Source organism: Ctenocephalides felis, unplaced genomic scaffold (genome assembly GCF_003426905.1).
Source record: "Ctenocephalides felis isolate EL2017-DRISC unplaced genomic scaffold, ASM342690v1 CF-g0.4_SCAFFOLD_01886, whole genome shotgun sequence".
Classification (NCBI taxonomy): domain Eukaryota; kingdom Metazoa; phylum Arthropoda; class Insecta; order Siphonaptera; family Pulicidae; genus Ctenocephalides; species Ctenocephalides felis.
Window position 1 is genome coordinate 119,237,965 of NW_020538040.1, and position 20,714 is coordinate 119,258,678.

Consider the following 20,714-nt stretch of genomic DNA (forward strand, 5'->3'; position numbering starts at 1 on the left):
GAAAGGTCAAAATTAGTTTCAATTTCAGTATAAATTGTATTGATGCCATGAGAAATAAAGAAATCCAGTAGATCTGGTTCCTTTTTGAGATCTGAAGGCCAGTAAGTTGGAGTACCCGTCGACAGCGTAACATAGTTATATTGGGAAATTACACTGTATATTTGTCTTCCCTTGGGATTAGTCAATCTTGAGCCCCAGAGAGGGTGCTTGCTGTTAAAATAACCACCCACTATGAACCTGGGTCCTAAAGAAAAGAAGAAATCATAGAATTGAAAGCTGGTAATCGCATGGCGTGGAGGGCAATATACGGCAGATAATATGATGTTACATGTAGCGAGTTTGACTTGGATTGATGTAGCTTGTAATAAATCCTTGCTATATTTATGAATCTCATAGTGTGTTAAGTCGTTTTTAATAAGTATAGCTGAACGCCCACGAGCAGAGCCATCTGGATGCGGAGTGTGATAAATGTTGTAGTATGGTGTGTACATATTGGAATAATTAGTAAAGTGGGTTTCACTTACTAACAACACGTCAAGTTTGTTTTCTTCCAGGAAAATAATTAGTTCGTTTTTATGTTGTTAGGCTATTTGCATTCCAAGCACATATTCTAATAAATCTAGTCATTGATACTAGTTTATTTTATTGATTAGTGTTGATAGCATGTTAATTATCATACTATTCTGTTATTATGCATCAGCTCGTTGAACATTCCTTCAAATTCCACTAAAAATTGAGAAAAGGCTGAATTTTGATTTTCTGAATTATTAAGTGGGGTATGTGATTTTATAGCTTGCGCATACGGTAAGTGCTCGGTGTTGGTGAGTCTGCCGAAGCGAGACTTGTCTTCACAGCTTTGCAAAGCGGTAGGCTTGTTTTGATTGACAGAAAATTTACTGTTAATGCTATGTTTAGAATTAACTATCTGTTGATAAATGACGCAACCTTTGTAATTAGCTGGATGGGTGTAAAAATAGTTTGCACAGACTGCTGGAGATTCGGGCGACTTGGAACAAAATGAAGTGGGATGATCATCACCGCATTTTACACAAATAAACGGTCTATTACAGTAGGATTTTGTATGGCCGAATAACTGACAGCGACTACAATGGGAAATTTCTGAATTATTAATTGGTGGATGAAAATAAATTATTTGATTCAATATCTTGTTTATTTTGAAACCCCCAAAGGGGTCCACAATTAAATTGTTAAACAATGTGACACTCTTTGTATTAAACACTATTTAGTATTTGTTTAATGAAGGTTAAATTCACTTTATTATAGAAATCCGTATGAACAATGCGTTTACATTAATCTTAATACACTGAAATGTACCCTTGCGGGTACATTTGATTGTTTTGGTTTATAAAACTTCGATGTTATGATTTAACTGATAACAATTCCTTTTAACAATAACACACAAAATATACCTGAACCTGATAAGGTACGAAGTGCACTGCACGGTTGCTCAAAGCAAACTGAGGAAATATTATGACAGTTCATTCAACGTCGAGCGGTCGACGAGTATACATCTAGTTGCGTAAAATACCTGATATAAATAATAGATCGACAACAAAGTGTGTTGAGACATAGGCAACTCGGGCCTGATGACGTTCAGTTACCGGTTTATAGAAATAATGCAGTGAGTACAATAAAAATTAGTATTGCACTGCATTTAATTAATAATAGTGATTGTATGAAATATGACAGTGACGATGAAAGTGAACCTAGTTATAGTAGTTTAATGAGTGAGAATAATGATGGTAAAAAAGTTAATTCAAATTCTGTAAATAGTGTTAAAAATACTATTATAAGGTGTGGTAATAAAAATGTCAAGATTAGTACTAACAAATTAGAAACAAAAGAAGAATAAAAAAAATTGATAAGTTAAATAGACAAAAAATGAGTCCGAAAAAAGTAACATTAATGAAGGAGTAATTAAAAAAATGGTACTGGGAATAAAAGATGATCAGCCAAAGGAAACAAAAAATATGAATGAAAATAACTTAAGAAATAATAATAATAAACCTCAGCGAAAATGGAATGATATGGTAATAGAACATTCTATTCAATGATAATTATTAGCTAGAAAAAGTATCAATATATTCAGTAAAACTTCAAGTGAGTCCATTTGTACAGAAAGTTATACAGTGTCACAATTATTAGCCCTATGGTCATATTCGGCCAACAAAAGATGCCGAAAATGCTCTAGAGAGCACAATCCTGAATTGTGTCATATAGAAAAAGACTTTGAATGCGCTGGTTATCACAAAAATCATGAAGCAAATGATAAAAATTGCGAAGTTTACAAATTTAATAAAAATGTAAAAGAGCTAATGGCTTTTCAGAATATTTCATACTCAGAGGCCAAATTTATTCTTCGGAAACAAAATTATACAGAAGTAACAAAAATAAATCACTTCAATCCAGACTTCAAAAAAACATTTCCTAGAATTAACGAAGCAGTTAATTGTATTGGCTGTCACCAATTGAAATCCCTGATTGGAATAAATATAGAATTATTTTAATTAAAGAGAAGAGCAATATTTCTGATTATAGCAATGCATATAGACCAACTACTTTGGCGTCATGTATTGCTAATACAAAAGATAGGATGATAAAAAGAAGAGTCAAGTGGTGGATTGAAAATAATCAGTTACTTCCTAAAAGCCAATATGGCTTTAGAAAAGGATTAGGCACGTAAGATAGTCTAAGTTTATTTTCTACAGACATACATCTAGCCTTTTCAAAAAACACATATGTTGTTGCACTGTTTTGCGATATAAAGCGTGCATACGACAACGTAGAGTCGGGAAAATTAGCAGAAAGTCTTTTACATGCTGGCTTACCAGGAAAGTTGATCAATGCTCTGCTATATTCTACCTTTCATAGAGAAATCGAAGTCAAACTAAATGAAAATGCAAGGATTGGAAGAGTTCTTCGAAAGGGTCTACCTCAAGGAGCTATCCTTAGTCCTTTATTATATGCTCTACATGTATGAGATATAGAAGGTATATGGTTGAAAGGTACGAAAATTCTACAATATGCAGATGATTTATTGATTTATATTGAAAATGATAATTTGAAAAAGGCTATCGATATGATGTCTATGAATATGGAATTGCTGCATATTTGGTTGAATAAGAAATGTCTGGAACTATCAGATAATAAAAGCTCCATAGGAATTTTTACGAGGCATTCCAACAAAAAGTTCCCAGCTTGTATTTCAAGTCCATATAATATAATTAAAATTCATAGCAATAATAAATTCTTAAGTTAGGTTTCGCGATATAAAGCGAATAGATGGAAAATGGACTGGCAAATAACATGAAGATATAAAGGAAAATATTATAAAGGGGTTAACGACTTTGTTAAAAAAGTACCCTGTATGGTTTTATCAATTCAAAAATGAAGATAGATACTTTATAATTACGATGAACAGAATAAGATGTAACCATGGACATTTTCCAGTACACCTGTTCAAAATAAAGATGAGAGAGTCAGCTATTTGTGACAGTGGATAGGATGTGGGATCTTTAGAGCATATAATTTTAACCTGTAGCAAGAAAATAGGGATGATTTATTATATGAATTATATAGAATGAAAATTTTAGTTAAACCATTTAATTTATTTAATTTAGTGTCAAATATTGATTATTATAAAATTATATATATAATTTTTTAGTTAAATGTAAAATTTGAATACAAATGTATGAAACTTTGTATATGGCTAGTTTGTAAATAAGAAACCAAATACAATAAACTTAAAAAAAAATATTATGACAGTTGTAAATTTAGTGCATATTTAATATATTAAATTGACATTCACTAATTTGAAATAAAAAACAAATGTCAAAAATCAGATTATGTAAAAAATTATTTATTAACTTCCAGTAGGGCAAGTTATAGTAATCGCAAAAAAATCGAAAATGAAAATTTTTATATATCTTTACGTTTCAGAGGTTTTTGAACATTTTGGCATACCTTAAAAAAAATGGATGTATGTGTATGTGTGTGTGTGTGTGTATGTATGTATGTATGTATGTATGTGTGTGTATGTATGTGCGGATACAAATTTTCGTCGACGATTTCGGGAACACGGGTCAACCGATTTGAATAATTCAAAAAACATTCGATTTGTATTGATAAGGAGACGTGCTGATTAGTTTTTGGCAAAGGCAGGTCTAGCCGTTCCGAAGATACGGGGCAAAAAGTGTTGAAAATGGTAACTCAGTTTTTGAGAGAACGGAGCGTCCGATTTGAATAATTCAAAAAACATTTCACTTGTATTGACAAGATGAAAAATCGGTAAAATTTTCATGAAGGTAGCTCTAGCGGTTTCGGAGATATGAAGGAAAAAGTAAAAAAATGAGCCATTTGGCGGTCAAAAATAATCATTAGACATATGCTCAACAAATTATCAGATATTTTATAGAGATTTTAACAATAAGTATACAATTTGTTAACATTCCTATGGGTTCCGTACCAATGCTTATGCGTTAGACAGCGACGCGGCGCTTACGCGCTTTATATTTTGTCCCTATGCAGTTAAAGCAGTACGATTGCTTTGAAAAGAAAGTTCAGATCTTTCACAATATGTCAAAATAAAAAAAAAATTTTTCAAAAAAAAAAACAAAAAAAAAATCAAAAAAAAATTTTTTTTAAAAAAATTTTTTTCAAAAAAAAGTAATTTTTTGTCCAATTTATAGTTTCTCAAAAATCTTATTTTTTTAAAGTAATTTTTTTTTCAAAAATGTTAATCGTTTTTAAAAAAATAATAATTTTTGGTACGGGAAGTTCCAGCAATTTGCCTTAAGGCACGATGCCTTAATTGCCTTAAGACAGAATTCCACTTACAGCTAGTTTCAACAATGATCCTGTGTTGATTTAGCGAAAAATATAAATTTACCAATTATTTAATTTTTTTTTAATGACTTAAAATAATTATTAGTATATTAAAAAATAAATATTATTCAGATATAAAGTGGTTTAAATGAGGATTTTTCTTTGTTTAAAAGCAAATTATATTGACATATTTGACATGAAAAAATTATCTTAAACAAAATACTATGATGCAATGGAATTAGTTTTCGAAGAGTGAACATTAATAATTTTGCGATTATAATCATGTTGTGGATAGTCGTATTTAAAGTTGATTGTGCATTAAAATACACTGGAAATCGTATATTATATGATGAGATTTATAATTTTGCCTATAACATAAGTTAAATGTATTAGAATACGAATTTGAAAAATTTAAGTAAATTTAGTCAGTTATGAATTTAAAAAAAAAAATTTGCAAACAACTGTCAAGTTGTGAATGTTTGCGAAAATTTATGAGTATATTGATTGATATATATATATATATATATATATATATATATATATATACTATTTTACAAATACAAAATGTAATTTGAATTGTAAAATAATTTTGAAAATTAAAACAAAATATCTATATTTCAGAAGAAATGTTTTTTATTGCAATTTCGTACTCATATCAAGCAACAAAGTAATAATTATTATTTACAGACAATAACATCTTATTTTATATTTTAATTATATTTTTTGAGATTCACTTATTTAAAACTAGTTGGGCGCATGGCATGGTGCCTTAAGGCAAATTTCTGGAACTTTCCGTACCGTAATTAAACATTTGAGGAATGAAAATAATCAATAATTGATTTAAAGATTTTTAAATAGATTATTTATTATAAATGCATACTGTAAATTTATAAGTGCTTTTTAATTAGGCAATGAGCGTATTTTATAAACAACTTACGCGTATGTTATAAGAGTTCATTTTTTTTATTTGATTTTATTGATAATTTAGAAATTTTTGCTTACTAAATTTTCTGTAAGTGCATTTTTTGCACACCATCTACTCTAGCAAAATGTTTTTTTAATTAATCTAATCGGATAATCCGGTCTCTCAAAACCTGCTTAATCGTTTTTACAACCATGCGCTCCATACCTTCGAAACGGCAAAATTATTAAAGGAGTATCGTCTTTATTGTTGGAATATAAAAAATTTAGTTGTTTCAATGAACAAAAAGTGATATGAATATTGTGTTTTTTGAATAGTATAAATGTTAATGTGTAAAAGTTTTGATATGTATAAATAATCGATTTAATCAATAAAAATAAATTAATTTATAAGTGATTAAAAGTATTCCAAGTGGATTCTTTACACATAATTGAAAACGAACAAACACTCCATCGTTATACCAAGTAGATCATCTAATTTTAATTTTAATAAACGTTAAATAAACTACTCATATTTTCCCAAAATTTGATGAATTTTTAATATTAAACTACTTGTTGTAAGACCGTAATATTTCAGAACGTTCTATAAGACCAGGATATATATCGCAAAAAAAAGTTCCATAAAAATCGGCTTAAATTTTTTTTTCAACGGTTAATTACAAGAAAACGGTTCGATAGATTTTCAACTAAAACTAATCAGTATTATTCCCAAATTATATCTTTCGAATAGCTTTTCATTTTTGAAAATCGATTTGGTAGTATGAGCTTAAATGTGAACAAAAAGTTTAACACTTTTTTCCAAATTACAAAGAAATGGCTCGGCCGATCGCTGCACAAAATAATACGACATTTCCAATTCGGGGAACCGGCAACAGTTCCATAGTTGTATGCAGTATTTCAAAATTTAATTTTGTTTAAAAATTAGTCATTTTGAATTGTTAGAGACCAAATTTGGCGTAAGTGGCATTTTGCCTCGAGTAGGACTTTTAATATCGTACCAAAATCTGAATACCGGTATTTGATATTTCAAATTAGGAATACTGGGATACTGGTATTGGTATCAATAATTATGATGTACTAGACTTTAGATTCTCGACTAAAAATTGAGATTTTTAATGTAATTTAACGCCCAAATGAGATCCATATGCAGACGGTGACCAAAAGAAATTTTAAATCGGTTCATTATATATATATATATATATATATATATATATATATATATATACTAGATGACCCGGCAGACGTTGTCCTGTATCCACATCTCCGTTTTTTTAATATCCTATATAGGACTTCCAATACCGTACTAAAATTTGAATACCGGTATTCGATATTTGAAATTTGTAATACCGAGATCCCGTTATTAATACCGGTATTATCAATGAAAAGTTTACAAGTCATATTTTTATTTACCGCAGTTTTAGAAAATATAAACAATCAATTGTTTATCTTTAAGCGGGGACTGAATTTTAGTAGAAATATAACAAGCCGAATCCCTTTTTCTTATTATACACCTGTCCGTACAATTGTCATAAAAAATAATCCGCGTGTATTATTAGTTGATATGAATTAGTATTTGCAAGTGTTAATATAGTGTAATTATGATAAAATCATCATTAGATATCAACACATCACAAAGACTTATAGAAAATTATTGTATTTTCTGATTGTCTAATAAATAAATGAAATAATTCTATATGAATGATTTCTAAGAATCTGCAACGTACGCATAAAAAACAGGTCATCCACCACCAACACCGATATTATCATTGATTATCAAACTATATATTCCATCCCAACGGGCTTGCCAAGGCACTCATCTCAGCAAACTACACCAAAAGATTAAAAAGGAAAACGCCTTTGAACCTAACTGGCATCCCAAGTTAATCTAGATCATAATCTTTTCTTAAATTAGGAGAGATTGCAACTCTGCACTCTCTCAAGCATTCAATAGTTTATTTTGCAGACAGCTTCTTTGTTATTTTGCTATTCATAAAATTTACTTAATGTCCATTGGACAGATGTAAATTATATCCTTTATTTACCTTAATTATATTATATAATTATAGTATAAATAAATACGAATGATTGATAGGAAAATTGTCTATTTTGTTTAAAAATCATTGATAACGAATTAGATATAAAGACAATGCACGTGGACGAGTAATAATTTTTTAAATGGGTTCTATTCATTAGGTCGTATATAATATATAAACAATTGCTTTATCTTGCCGATGGCTCATACTCGGCAGAGTTGAGTCGGTAATACACATAAACAGTGTAAAACTTGTGTATGTGTATTGCGTAAATTCAATTTTTAACAAAATACTGATAATCCCCAAATACCGGTATTTTTAACTTCCCGTAGGGCAAGTTATAGTAATCGCAAAAAAATCGAAAATGAAAATTTTTATATATCTTTACGTTTCAGAGGTTTCTGAACATTTTGGCATACCTTAGAAAAAATGGATGTATGTGTGTGTGTGTGTGTGTGTGTGTATGTGTGTGTGTATGTATGTATGTATGTGTGTGTATGTATGTGCGGATACAAATTTTCGTCGACGATTTCGGGAACACGGATCAACCGATTTGAATAATTCAAAAAACATTCGATCCGTATTGATAAGGAGACGTGCTGATTAGCAAAGGCAGGTCAAACCGTTCCGAAGATACGGGGCAAAAAGTTCCGAAAACGGTAACTCAGTTTTTAAGAGAACGGAGCGTCCGATTTTAATAATTCAAAAACATTTTACTTGTATTGACAAGATGAAGAATCGATACAACTTTCATGAAGGTAGGTCCAGCGGTTTCGGAGATATAGAGAAAAAAGTAAAAAAATGAGCCATTTGGCGGTCAAAAATGATCATTAGACATATGCACATCAAATTATCAGACATTTTATAGAGATTTTAACTATGAGTATACATTTTGTTAACATTCCTATCGGTTCCGTACCAATGCTTATGCGTTAGACAGCGACGAGGCGCTTACGCGCTTTATATTTTGTCCCTATGTAGTTAAAGCAGTACGATTGCTTTGAAAAAAAAGTTGAGATTTTCCACAATATGTCAAAATAAAGGAAAAAAAATTTTTTTAAAAAAAAAAAAAATTAAAAAAAAAAAATTTTTTTTTAAATTTTTTTTTTCAAAAAAAACTAATTTTTTGTCCAATTTATAGTTTCTCAAAAATCTTATTTTTTCAAAGTAATTTTTTTTCAAAAATGTTAATCGTTTTAAAAAAAATAATAATTTTTGGTACGGGAAGTTCCAGCAATTTGCCTTAAGGCACGATGCCCTAATTGCCTTAAGACAGAATTCCACTTACAGCTAGTTGGTATCAATACCGGTATTGAATACCGGACAAAAATCATCCGGGATCCCGGTATTTGAGATTACGAATCCCGGTATTGTAAGCCCTAATCCTATACTAATATATACTGAACTGTTTCAAATAAAATGATTATTCTCAATTCCCACAGTTAACACTTTAATTATCCATTTAACAAATATTAAAAAATGTTCAATAAAATTTTATATTAAAAATTATACACAGCAGATTTATTTCCAATAGCTCAATTTATTTTAATGCCAAGAATTATACAATTTTTCAGTCATACCTGTAGATGTGGATGTATAAATAAATGATTTTTTGTTTATTCACGACTAAAACATTGACTTTCCACATTTATCACACAAAAAATCATCCTCTGCCTTTGTGATTTACGGTTACAGCATAAGACACACGTGTTGAAAATTGATGTCTTTTAAAAGGTATAACAAATTCAGAAAGAATTAATATATAGCATTCGCGGTTGGGTTCGCCTTGGATTTTTCTACATAAAATAATTGACTCAATAATATTGCATATAATTTTTATAATTGCGTACAATATTTTAACTGGTTTTTAGTAATTTACGATCTAAATTAATTTTTTTTCACTAATAATTCAATATACATTATTACTTAAGGGGGGCGATACATGTAATCGCCTTAATTTTTACCATTTTTTATATTTGTTTATATTTGAAGTGAATTAATATATCAAATCCTGTTCACATGTGCTCTATTCAACTTACGATCAAGAAAATTATTACAGTAAATAGAGAAAAAAAAGGTGTGTCGGAAATAGGCTAATCTTTATCTTAAGGGGGTATTCTACTGTAGAAGCATGAATTTCGCCCGGTTTTTGAAGCGCTGTATAAAGGAAACAAATAATATTTTTACTATCAATTTTTTTATCATTTTTTTATTAATATTTTATTATTACATAAAAAAAAATATTAAAAAAAAAAAAATTAGAATTCACAAAGTTATGAGCAGTCAAAGTGGGGGCACAAAAATGGGGGTGTTCTGGCGTGCATGATTCCAACCCTCCTGGTGATCCGAAACATAAACAATAGATGGATTCTTAATTATTATAGATGCCGCTATCGTATGAACCTTGGATAAGTTAAAAAAAAATTTGTTTAAATGACGGAAAAAAAATTTTTTTTCCGAATTTTTTAGAAATACTAAATAAAAAGTTATAGTTTTGGGCAAGGTCCATGCGATAAAGCGATGTATAGAGAAGATCCTCTCCAAATTTTAAGTAAATCGGTTCGTTAGAACTCGAGATATCCTTACCGCCAGCTCGAAAAAAGTAGTTCCGAGAAAAACGCGTTCAAAGTTCTGATTCTTGATCGGACCCAAACCGAGGCTACGTCACTAAAACAGATATAACTCAGGAAATAATAGTAATTTTGAAAAATCCTTTTAATGACATATTTTTGAATAACTATACTTTGAAAATATGATAAATTTTTGTTTCGATTTTTTCAAAATTCTACAGTAATCAAAAGTGAAAACAATTCTTCACCTTCGTTACCACCCACCGGATTAATTGAATTATAACTCTTTTAATTCTGATTTTATCAGAATTATTTTAACAATTTTAAAGGTAATTTAATGAGCTACAACTTTCTCTATCATAAATTTTACCGTAACTTCTCTTATTTTGAAATTGCAAAGGATTGAAGGACCCGAAAGACACTCTGGTTGGACACTATCAATATTTGTATAACAGAAAAATAATAAAAAGCAATAATTGTTCAGTAAAAGACCTTGACCTTGAGTTGATTCCAGAGGGAATACAATTATTTTTAATTTTGGTGGAAATGGCACTCAAAAACTGATTGAATTGAACTGAATGATTCTAAATTATTTTTACTTTTAAACTCAAGGGTGAGATAAACCTAATTCCAAAACTTCATACAAATTGGAGCACATTGAAAATATTCAGACACAAAATGCTCCATTGTCTTGAGTAAATATTTCGTATCCAATGCCAAACATATGAATTTTTGACACAATGAAACTTCTAAATAATTGTTTGTATAAGTAAATTATTTTTGTATTGTGATTTAGTAAAGTAAGGCAAAACACGACTGCATTTAAAAGTTAAAAAATAATAATCAGTCAAAGTGAATTATAGGTAAAGTTTGATGTACGACCACTGACAGTTGCATGCGCAGACTGCATCACCTGTCAGATGTTGACTGTAAATCTTATATTATTTTAATTTTTGGCATATTGCAGCTGCTTGTTGGCTTAAATAATGTAGTCATTACATTATTCTTATTCATAATCATAAATATATTATATTTTAATACTGTCTTAGCCTATAAGTGAATGGAAACGTTTGGCAAATGACAGTCTTCATTTGTTTTAATGTCAAACCATGCCTTAAATATAATATTTTTTATAGTATAGTATTTTTTCCATTTATTTCTACAATCTAACTATATTTCTATGAATCTAAAAATTCTAGAATATTTCCCGAACAAACTTCAGGTAAATTCATGAAAATCCGAATTGTAGTTTGGGAGGATTAACCATTCATACATAGTTACAGAAGAATTTTATATATATATATATATATATATATATATATATACAGGGCCGGTCCTGGGGTCCTCAGCGCCCGCATGCAAGATTTGTTCTAGCGCCCCCCCCCCCAATAATTTTAACTGTTTTACCAGTTTTATTTAAAAATTATATAAACATTTACGTTAAGTTTTTTAATTAATTTTTAATCATTCTGGATTTAGTACACAAAAAATTAGATATAATCTAAAAGCGCATAGAATACATTGATTTTAAATTTATTTAGAAAATCGAGACGATTCGCGGGTTGATCATAATCAAATATTTTTTAACGTATGGGTAATATTAATATTTAGGCATTGAAACGTTTAACTTATTTATTACGCGATTTATTCTATAGAGCAAATCACGCCAAAAGAGCAAAAAAAAACTAGTCTTTGATTTTTAAATATAACACTCGTATTTCAAGTTTTAAATTAAATTTTATTTTAATTTATTTTTTCACTATTCACAATATCCAAAATTGCATCGTAAACTTCTCCTTATTGGTATCGTAAGGGCCGAATTATATCCAGCTTTACTTTCCCATCAGATTGAGAGTATCAGATTGTTGTTTTAAAGTTAAACTATTAACTTATTTTTAAATTATTGTCCAAAGATTAGTAAAAGATGCAAAAAAAAATTACATATTTCCTTAACTATACTGAAACAAACAAATTATATTTGTATACGTATTATTGCAGTAAATGAGTTCGCCTTTTTTCACCAATAACGCCCAATAATTAATTTAAACTTTCGTAGGTTATAATCTATTAAGTATTTTAGATTTTATATTCAAAAAAATATATAAATAATATATTATAAATTTCATTTCCGAACCTCGTTTTGGCGCCCCCTAAGGCGTGCGCCCGCATTTTTTGCATGCATTGCATTCAAGGTAGGACCGGCCCTGTATATATATATATATATATATATATATATATATATTCAACAGGAAACTGATAGAAATTAAGATTAATATACAAATATAATGAACATAAACGACGAATTATTCAAACGTCATACTCTCATCAGAAGTTTGAATCGTAAAAATCAAAATATTGTATATATCTTATATATAAAAATGGAGCTGTCTTTCAAATGTCCGAATAAAACTCGAAAACGGCTGAATGGATTTGGCCAGTCTTAGTCTTGAAAAATTCCTGCCAATCCAGAGATTGTCCAAAAGGTGAGATAATATTTCAAATTCGCGTAGAAACTTTACATTTTTAATTTGAAAATTTTTGGTAAACAGCACTTGATTCAAAATGGCTTCCCACACAATATTATTCAAATGACAGATGTATCGCATACTCATATGTCAAAAGGTTTTGACAATTTAAAACCGATTATGTGTTATTCTTTTAATTTTAAAATTTAATTATTTATATATTTTTAAATGTTAATAAGAATGCTTATTTTGATTTTATATGAGGTTTTTATTTAATTCTCAAGTGTTTGCTCACTGCCTATTTGTATTCTTTTATCAACAGCTTGAAATAATACTATTATTATTGATTGATTAAGGCTTGCTTATGAAAAAATAAATAAATAAATTTGTTTCAAACGCTCTGCTGTGCAAGTACTTATTGGTTTAATGTGAATAATGTGTTACCATAACATTTTCTGATTTATATTATTATTGCATATAGGTTATTCAAATTGAGATCCTAAATTTGGAATTCATCGAAGGGGACACCATAGACAGCGATATGAATAAGAAAATTGGATTATAACACAGATAGTATTTTTAGAAATCATATTCATAAAACTCTCAATTATGTGTACATACAAGTACAAGATCTTCGGAAACAAAGTTGTTTGAAAATTGCTTATGAAGATCGCATTATGACATGTGACATCAGCATAAGTGCAGTTTAATTAGATATGGAAGTAATCATTACAAATATTTACAGTACAATCTATTTACAATACAAATTTTTCATTACAATTGTGAATAATGTGTTACCAAAACATTTTATGAATTATATTATTATTGCATTTAGGTTATTCAAATTGAGATCCTTAATTTGGAATTCATCGAAGGGGACACCATAGACATTTCTGTCTAATCACTTATTGCAAGTTATAATAGACAGCGATATGAATAAGAAAATTGGATTATAACACAGATAGTAATTTTAGAAATCATATTCATAAAAATCTCAATTACTTCCCGAGCATACTACATACAAGTCATGGTGATAACAAAGATGCCACTAATTTGAATACACGATTGCAAAAAAGGGAAATCAAAATAAGCACATTAAAATTTATCACATTATGTACTCATGTTGAAAATGTACATATGTTCAATCAAATTCATAAAGAAGAAATGTCCATTTTATATAGCTATATAACAATTCGTGGTAAAACGTTAAAATGGCTGTACGGATTGGGCTCAGTCTTAGTTGCATAATTTTATATTCATTAGTATTTATAAAATATTTTCTAGATTATATTATTATTTTATTTAGATTATTTAAATTAAAAACCTAAATTTGGAATCGATCAAAGGGGACATTTTGACGAATAACTTATTCCCAGATATAACTGACCACTACTTAAATAAGAAGATTCGGTTGATAATATAACTTTGGAACACACATCTGTAAAAATGTCAATGCACATAATTACAAGTTCTCTGGAATAAAATATTTTGAAAATTGATTATAATGCTCGCATTCAATTAAATGTATGGACAGTTCGGGTGCTAGAACAAGTATAGCAGAAAAATGAGTACAATTCTGAAGGTATTCCTTTCCATAGATATGTCAAAATCTATGCATTTTAGACACAGTCAGGTATCGTTCATGTTTTATTGAATCACTCTACAAATTGAAAAAGATGAAGAACTTCAACAATCATTGGATAATGCAATGTAAAATATAATTCACTAATGGTTATTTTCCACTAATTTTGAAGAATAAACTGGAAAAATTTTCTATGAATTTATCGAAGAATGGATAGTAATATATGAAGATATGGGGTTAATAAAATTCACCACCAATATCTTAAAAACCAGTAAAGTTTAGCATTGTTCAACAACAATATTTGAAAGTAGAGGGAAAAAGATTATAACCAGTTATAACCTTGATTCTTATGACTTTGCTATCAGGAGATAAACGGTAATCTTTGAAAATCCATAACAAAAGTATTTCCTTTTGTTGTTAGTTTTTTGGGTTGTGAGCACTGTGATTTAGTTCACGAGACCTTAATATAAATTTTAACTATTTAATTGTTTTATAAAATGTAATGTTAATTTTGAGTGAGATTCAACACTTTAAAAACTTACATCTGTGTGGGGCACAAATGACCAACTGAACATTGACCACGGCTAAAGATTAAAAAAGACTTGGACTGAATTATACCATATTTTTATTGAAAGTGTATAAAACTTCCAGTTTGATTGTATTAACAAAATATGGTCAAACGAATATTGTTATTTTGAATTATATAATTTATTATTATACAAGTAGACTTTGAAGTTTATTGTGTTTATAATACCTCATTGTCGGTACCATTCAAACTATACATCCTTACACTCCTAAAATAAAGTATTCTTTTTTTTATTCTGTAGAAGTTGCTTAGAAATACCTAACTTAGCAAAACAACGTTTGCCGGGTCAGCTAGTTAATTAATATTTATTAATTGTTTTATGATATACTTTAAAATAAATTGTAATAATATTAATAATATTAAATATTAAATCTATTTGGAATAGCAGAATAAGTAGAATTTTATTATTAATAAGATAATAGTGATTTTCACTGTAAATTAAATTTTATTTACCAATATGGAGCCTATATTGGTTTTGAATGTGGGGTAAATGATGTCATATATTATGCTATGATTTGTTTTTACTGATGATGCGACTTACCTAGTGGCAAGGTGTAGTTGACAGATTGTTGTCCGCCGGGCCACGTATGATTTGATCCTACCTGAAGGTAGTTTGGAGTGTGTTCACCAGGAGAAAAATCACCTGATGCCGAAGGATTTGGTACCATGTTTCAAAATATGAGCACTTGCATTTGCTTAACAAAATCTATCTCTTGATCCACCTTAAATTTATTATAATATTCATTATACTGAATTTCTGTAATAATTTCTGATGATGTTTGAGAAAAAATCATAAATATTTTTGAACAGAAAAAAAAGAAATATTTTTTTCTGCAGACTTAATTGCAATGAAATTATTTTTTGTTTATTATATGCACACAACTCAATTACAGATAAAATTTTTGCGCATGAATCACAGCACACATATTGCAAATCTTGTATTTAAGGTATAAAATATGTAGCCGGTATTACGCAAACAGAGGCATGCACTCGATATGTAAAGTGAGTGATAATTTTTCAACAAAATTACAACGTACGCAATCTCACGTGCTACGAACAATCTTGTCACTCGGTGTCATCACTGCGAGCTGCGCACACATATCTCTGTACGTACCGCGGTTGGGTTCTACGTCCTTACAGTAAGCTACGCTTTTCACAAAATGTTTATCATGACCGCACGAAAAAACTTACTACGCGTAGCGGCCCACTCTCACTCGACAGATGTGTGAGTACGCACAAAGGATAAATGAACTCTATAAAAAATAATCGTTAGGCAGATGAAGAAAACACTTATGTTCAAAAATCAAATAAGTTTTATGTTTTTTTCTATGAAGTCGTACAACCGCTTATAAACTAAATATAAAAAATTAGTTAGAACAAGCGGCATGATTGATCATTACTAAAAAACAAATCAACGCGACTGGCAATCAGCACCTTTCACATAAAGTTTAAATGTTTAAATCGGCTCCGATTTATGTTCAAATACTTCAGATTTTAAATGTTAATCACAATAAAAATGCACTGATGCACTATAAAAAACTAATCCGCTAAAAAACTAATAAGTTTTTATTTATCTAGTGAAAAAACAGCTCAAAATAATTCACGTAAAATAATTCAATCGTTATATATTCTAAAGACATTCTGACGTCTAAAAAACACAAGTGAACAAAATATTTTAATATTTTTACAAGATATTTATTATCATCAACTTTATTTGCCAATTCATTGTTCTTATTTTTTCAAATCTTGAAAAAGTTATGATTAACTTTTATTTAATAAGAGTGCTGTTCTAGTAATATAGAGAACTTATTGTAAAATATGAATATGTTTGTAATTTAATTGAAAATGATTTTTTCATTATTCAAAATTATCTTACACGATTATTCGAATTTTGATAATTCTTTTTGGAGTTTGTTAGAATTTTTTTTAAGATGTGTTGAATTATGAAACTATAGTAATAGTAGAAATAAATAGAAAAACTGCAAAAAACAACATATTGTTGTTTGACATTGAAAACATTTTGTAACACTTGAAATTTGAATTTAGGTTAAATTATGACAATACTAGAATATAATATATTCATGATTATGATTAAGGAAAATTTAATGTCTACATTATTATTGCCCAAAAGAAACTTAGATGTGCCAGAAATTAAAATAATATAAGATAAAGTATATGTTTATATATGATACATATAAAATTATATATTTCAGTTTAACAGATAATGTTTTTTAACTTATGCATGTCATATTTTGCTATACATTAATAAATTATTTCAAATTACAAAAAAATACATATTTGAGAAGTTTCATTGTGTCATAAATTCATTTGTTTGGCATTGGGTATGAAATATTTAGCTAGTTGACCGTAGACCGAATAGTGCACATATGAACGAGATTTGGCAAAAATTTGGCAAAATATAAATTTAAGTAATAACGAATATTAAATTATTAGTAAAAAAAAATTTAATTTATATATTAAAATTAATAAAAACCAATTAAAATATAATACAAGATTTTTAAAATTATAGGCAACATTATTGAAGCAGTTATTTTGGGTGTAAAAATCCAAGGTAATATTGTATTTTTACCGCGGATTCTATATATTAATTATTTCTGAATTTGTTATATGTTCAAATGACTTCAATTTCAAATACATATACGTATCTTATGCTATGACCATAACTAAATCAAAAAGACAGACGATGAATTTTTATGAAATAAATTTGGAAAATCAACGTTTTAGTCATGGATGAACAAAAAATTAATAATTCATGCATCTACAGATATGACTAAAAATAATGTATATCCTTTAGAATTACAATAAATTGAGTTATTGGAAATAAATTCTTTCTAAAATTTGTAGTATATAAGTTTTAATATGCAATTTTAACACGCACATTTTGATATTTGTTTGTTTGATATATGTTATATGGTTTTATGTAGCTGATTTGGATTTCACAGTATAGCTGAAAAGTTATGTGTTGAGAATTGACTCTCATATATATATATATATATATATATATATATATATATATATATATATATATATATATATATATATATATATATATATATATATATATATATTGATGATTCTTTGTTCGACGTTGAAACATATTGAATTGAATAAAACAGCTAATGCGTCGAATGTAGAAATGTTTATATAAAAATTTTTATACGTTTTGAGACTAGATGTATCTCATCATTCAGCAGATCAGGAAAAAACACATTTTAATATCACCACGAACACAACAATCACATGCAACTATTGTAGGAAAACATAAACAATTTAAAAAAGAACCGAAAAAGGTAAATGTAATGATAAATTATACAACACATATTTTTTGTTTCTAAGCAAGGATAGAACAATTTTTCTACAGTAGTAGCGTATGATTGCTGTGTTGGTGAGGATAGTAAAATGTGTCTTTTTCTGATCTGAATATAAACATTTCTACATTCGACGCATTGGCTGTTTTATTCAATTATATATATATATATATATATACATATATATATATATATATATATATATGCGTTTGTGTGTTTTGTATGTATATATCTGTAACTACGTGTGTGCACAATTTAAAATTTATATTGCATTATTTGCGAAAGTAAGGTTTCCAACTCCTGGCGATATAGAGACGTGCGTCGGTTTCCTACACAAAAGCTGAGCGTCTGCGCATCAACGCGAAGAACGTCTATAATCGATATACCTTTCAAAGACATTGCTGAACCCAATTTATTGCTCCTGCCATCTATGAAATGCTTTCAGGGCTTCAAATAGGATGACAAGATAACTAATATTAGATTTATACATGATAAATGATAATTATTAAATATTAACCGTTTAGTTACTGCACTTAAAGCTAATCGAAATGTCTGATTGTCAGTTACAAAACAAATTTTATTAAAGCTTGTTTGAGTAGGCATCCTTATAATATTAGGAATTTTTGTTTTATTAAAATTCTGTCAGAGTCATGAATTAAATACAACAAAAACCAATTTCAATAAATTTTATACCAAAACCATACTGGACGCAAAATCAAAAATGGTAAGCAACCATTGATAGCATGAAATCTCATTCTATCAATAAGCAGACCAATTATGAAATGTTTTATAGTTATTTTATCAATATTCACAGACTTGTAGTTGATAAAGAAATAGAAAAACAGATGAGATACCATTACGATCGGTTCCTTCTAACACTTCGTTTTCATATGTTTTCAATACGACCGCAGAAAGCGTTTTAGTTCAATTGAAAATGTGTGACGTAAGTTATTATATTTTGTTCAATAAATATGAAATAATTAAAAATGCTCTAAAAAATTAAACTTTTCGAATAACGACAGGAAGAATATATTCTCCGAGACCCTAAACCCGTAGAAGTAAAGTGCGGAAAACTTTTGTGGGGCTGCGAATGCATACGTCGTAATGGATTACAGGTAAAAAGCTGTAACATAAGCTGTCATTTGAAACATACATTGAAAATTATCTTAATTCTAACTTGGTAAAAAAACCTAACATTGTAAAAATTGTAAAATTTTTGAACAAATTAATCGATAGATATATAACTTTAAAACTAAATAATTGTAACCAATAAATATAACTTATTGATGCCTTATATGTTATATTATAGCAATCATGATTTTATTAGCTTTAAAACTTATTTACTTTAATGTATCATGGAATATCAGATTATGATGTGATAAATAATGTTATATTATTTTTCAGGACAACTGTGTTCGCTTACAATGTATGGGAAGACCGGAATGCATGAGTAAACCAAATCCATGCTGTAAACCAGGTCGTTTAATGACCGTTTCACCACAGGCACTTTCGTCAAGCAGACCATGTTGTCCTCGGTACTGCTACGCTCCGGTATGCAAACCGGTTGACCGGTAATTCAAGCGAACTTTTGATCATTATTCAATTTGTTTTTATAGATTAGATTTGTTTATGAAACTAGTTGAAAGTGGCATTTTGCCTTAAGGCAAGTTGACATAATCAACCAAAATTGAGATTTAGATATTCAAATAAAATATTTAACTGTTAATTTTGAAAATAAAATTTTCACATTTTATTGATTATGGTACACAAGCACGTGTTTGTATATCCTGAAAGCGTCTATTATTCCAAATTTTAATGAATATTTATATAATTCAAACAATTTTTGTAGGACTGTTAAGCACATAAACTTTATCTCCATGTTAAATTTCATTTAAAACAGTAAAATATTTCTTTAAGAAACTTAAAATCTATTTTGTAAAATACTAGAATACATCTACTAGAAGAACATTCTGGCATAATTACGTGTACTATACACGTAGTCCTTGATATTATTTAATCATATAAAATAATGATAATATTTTTAAACAACTAGAGAAGTTTTGAAGACTGCTCCTTAGGTGACACTAAAGGGTATGGGCGTGTTTCCATATAGAATTGGCCCCACCCTGGTATTTAAATAATTTTGATGCCATTTTATAGCTATTTTTGAGAAAATTCGAAATACCAAGTTCAAATCCGTAGCTCATCATTTGGCCAAGATATCAGTGAAAACATGTAAAAGTGGCCCCACTTTTCAAACTCACTTTTTGTCGGAAATATGAGAGATATCAAAAAACTGTTAACGGCATTCTATTTGTACTGATCTTGTCTATGTTGTTCATAACAAATAATGTGAAAAAATTATTTGTTAGTGCGTGAAAAG

The 20,714-nt window shown here is 28.6% G+C and overlaps 1 protein-coding gene across 1 annotated transcript in view; it reads right to left on the minus strand.

Annotated features, from left to right (window-relative positions):
• LOC113376968 (popeye domain-containing protein 3-like) overlaps positions 1-16,176 on the minus strand; it is a 241,820-nt gene extending 225,644 nt beyond the window's left edge. Inside the window, exons 1-2 of the mRNA XM_026617107.1 lie at positions 16,040-16,176; positions 15,544-15,724 (exon numbers count right to left, since the gene is read on the minus strand). Coding sequence (XP_026472892.1) covers positions 15,544-15,670 — 127 coding nt within the window. The 5' untranslated portion in view covers positions 15,671-15,724; positions 16,040-16,176. The remainder of the gene's footprint in view (positions 1-15,543; positions 15,725-16,039) is intronic.
• Between the last annotated feature and the right edge of the window lie 4,538 nt (positions 16,177-20,714).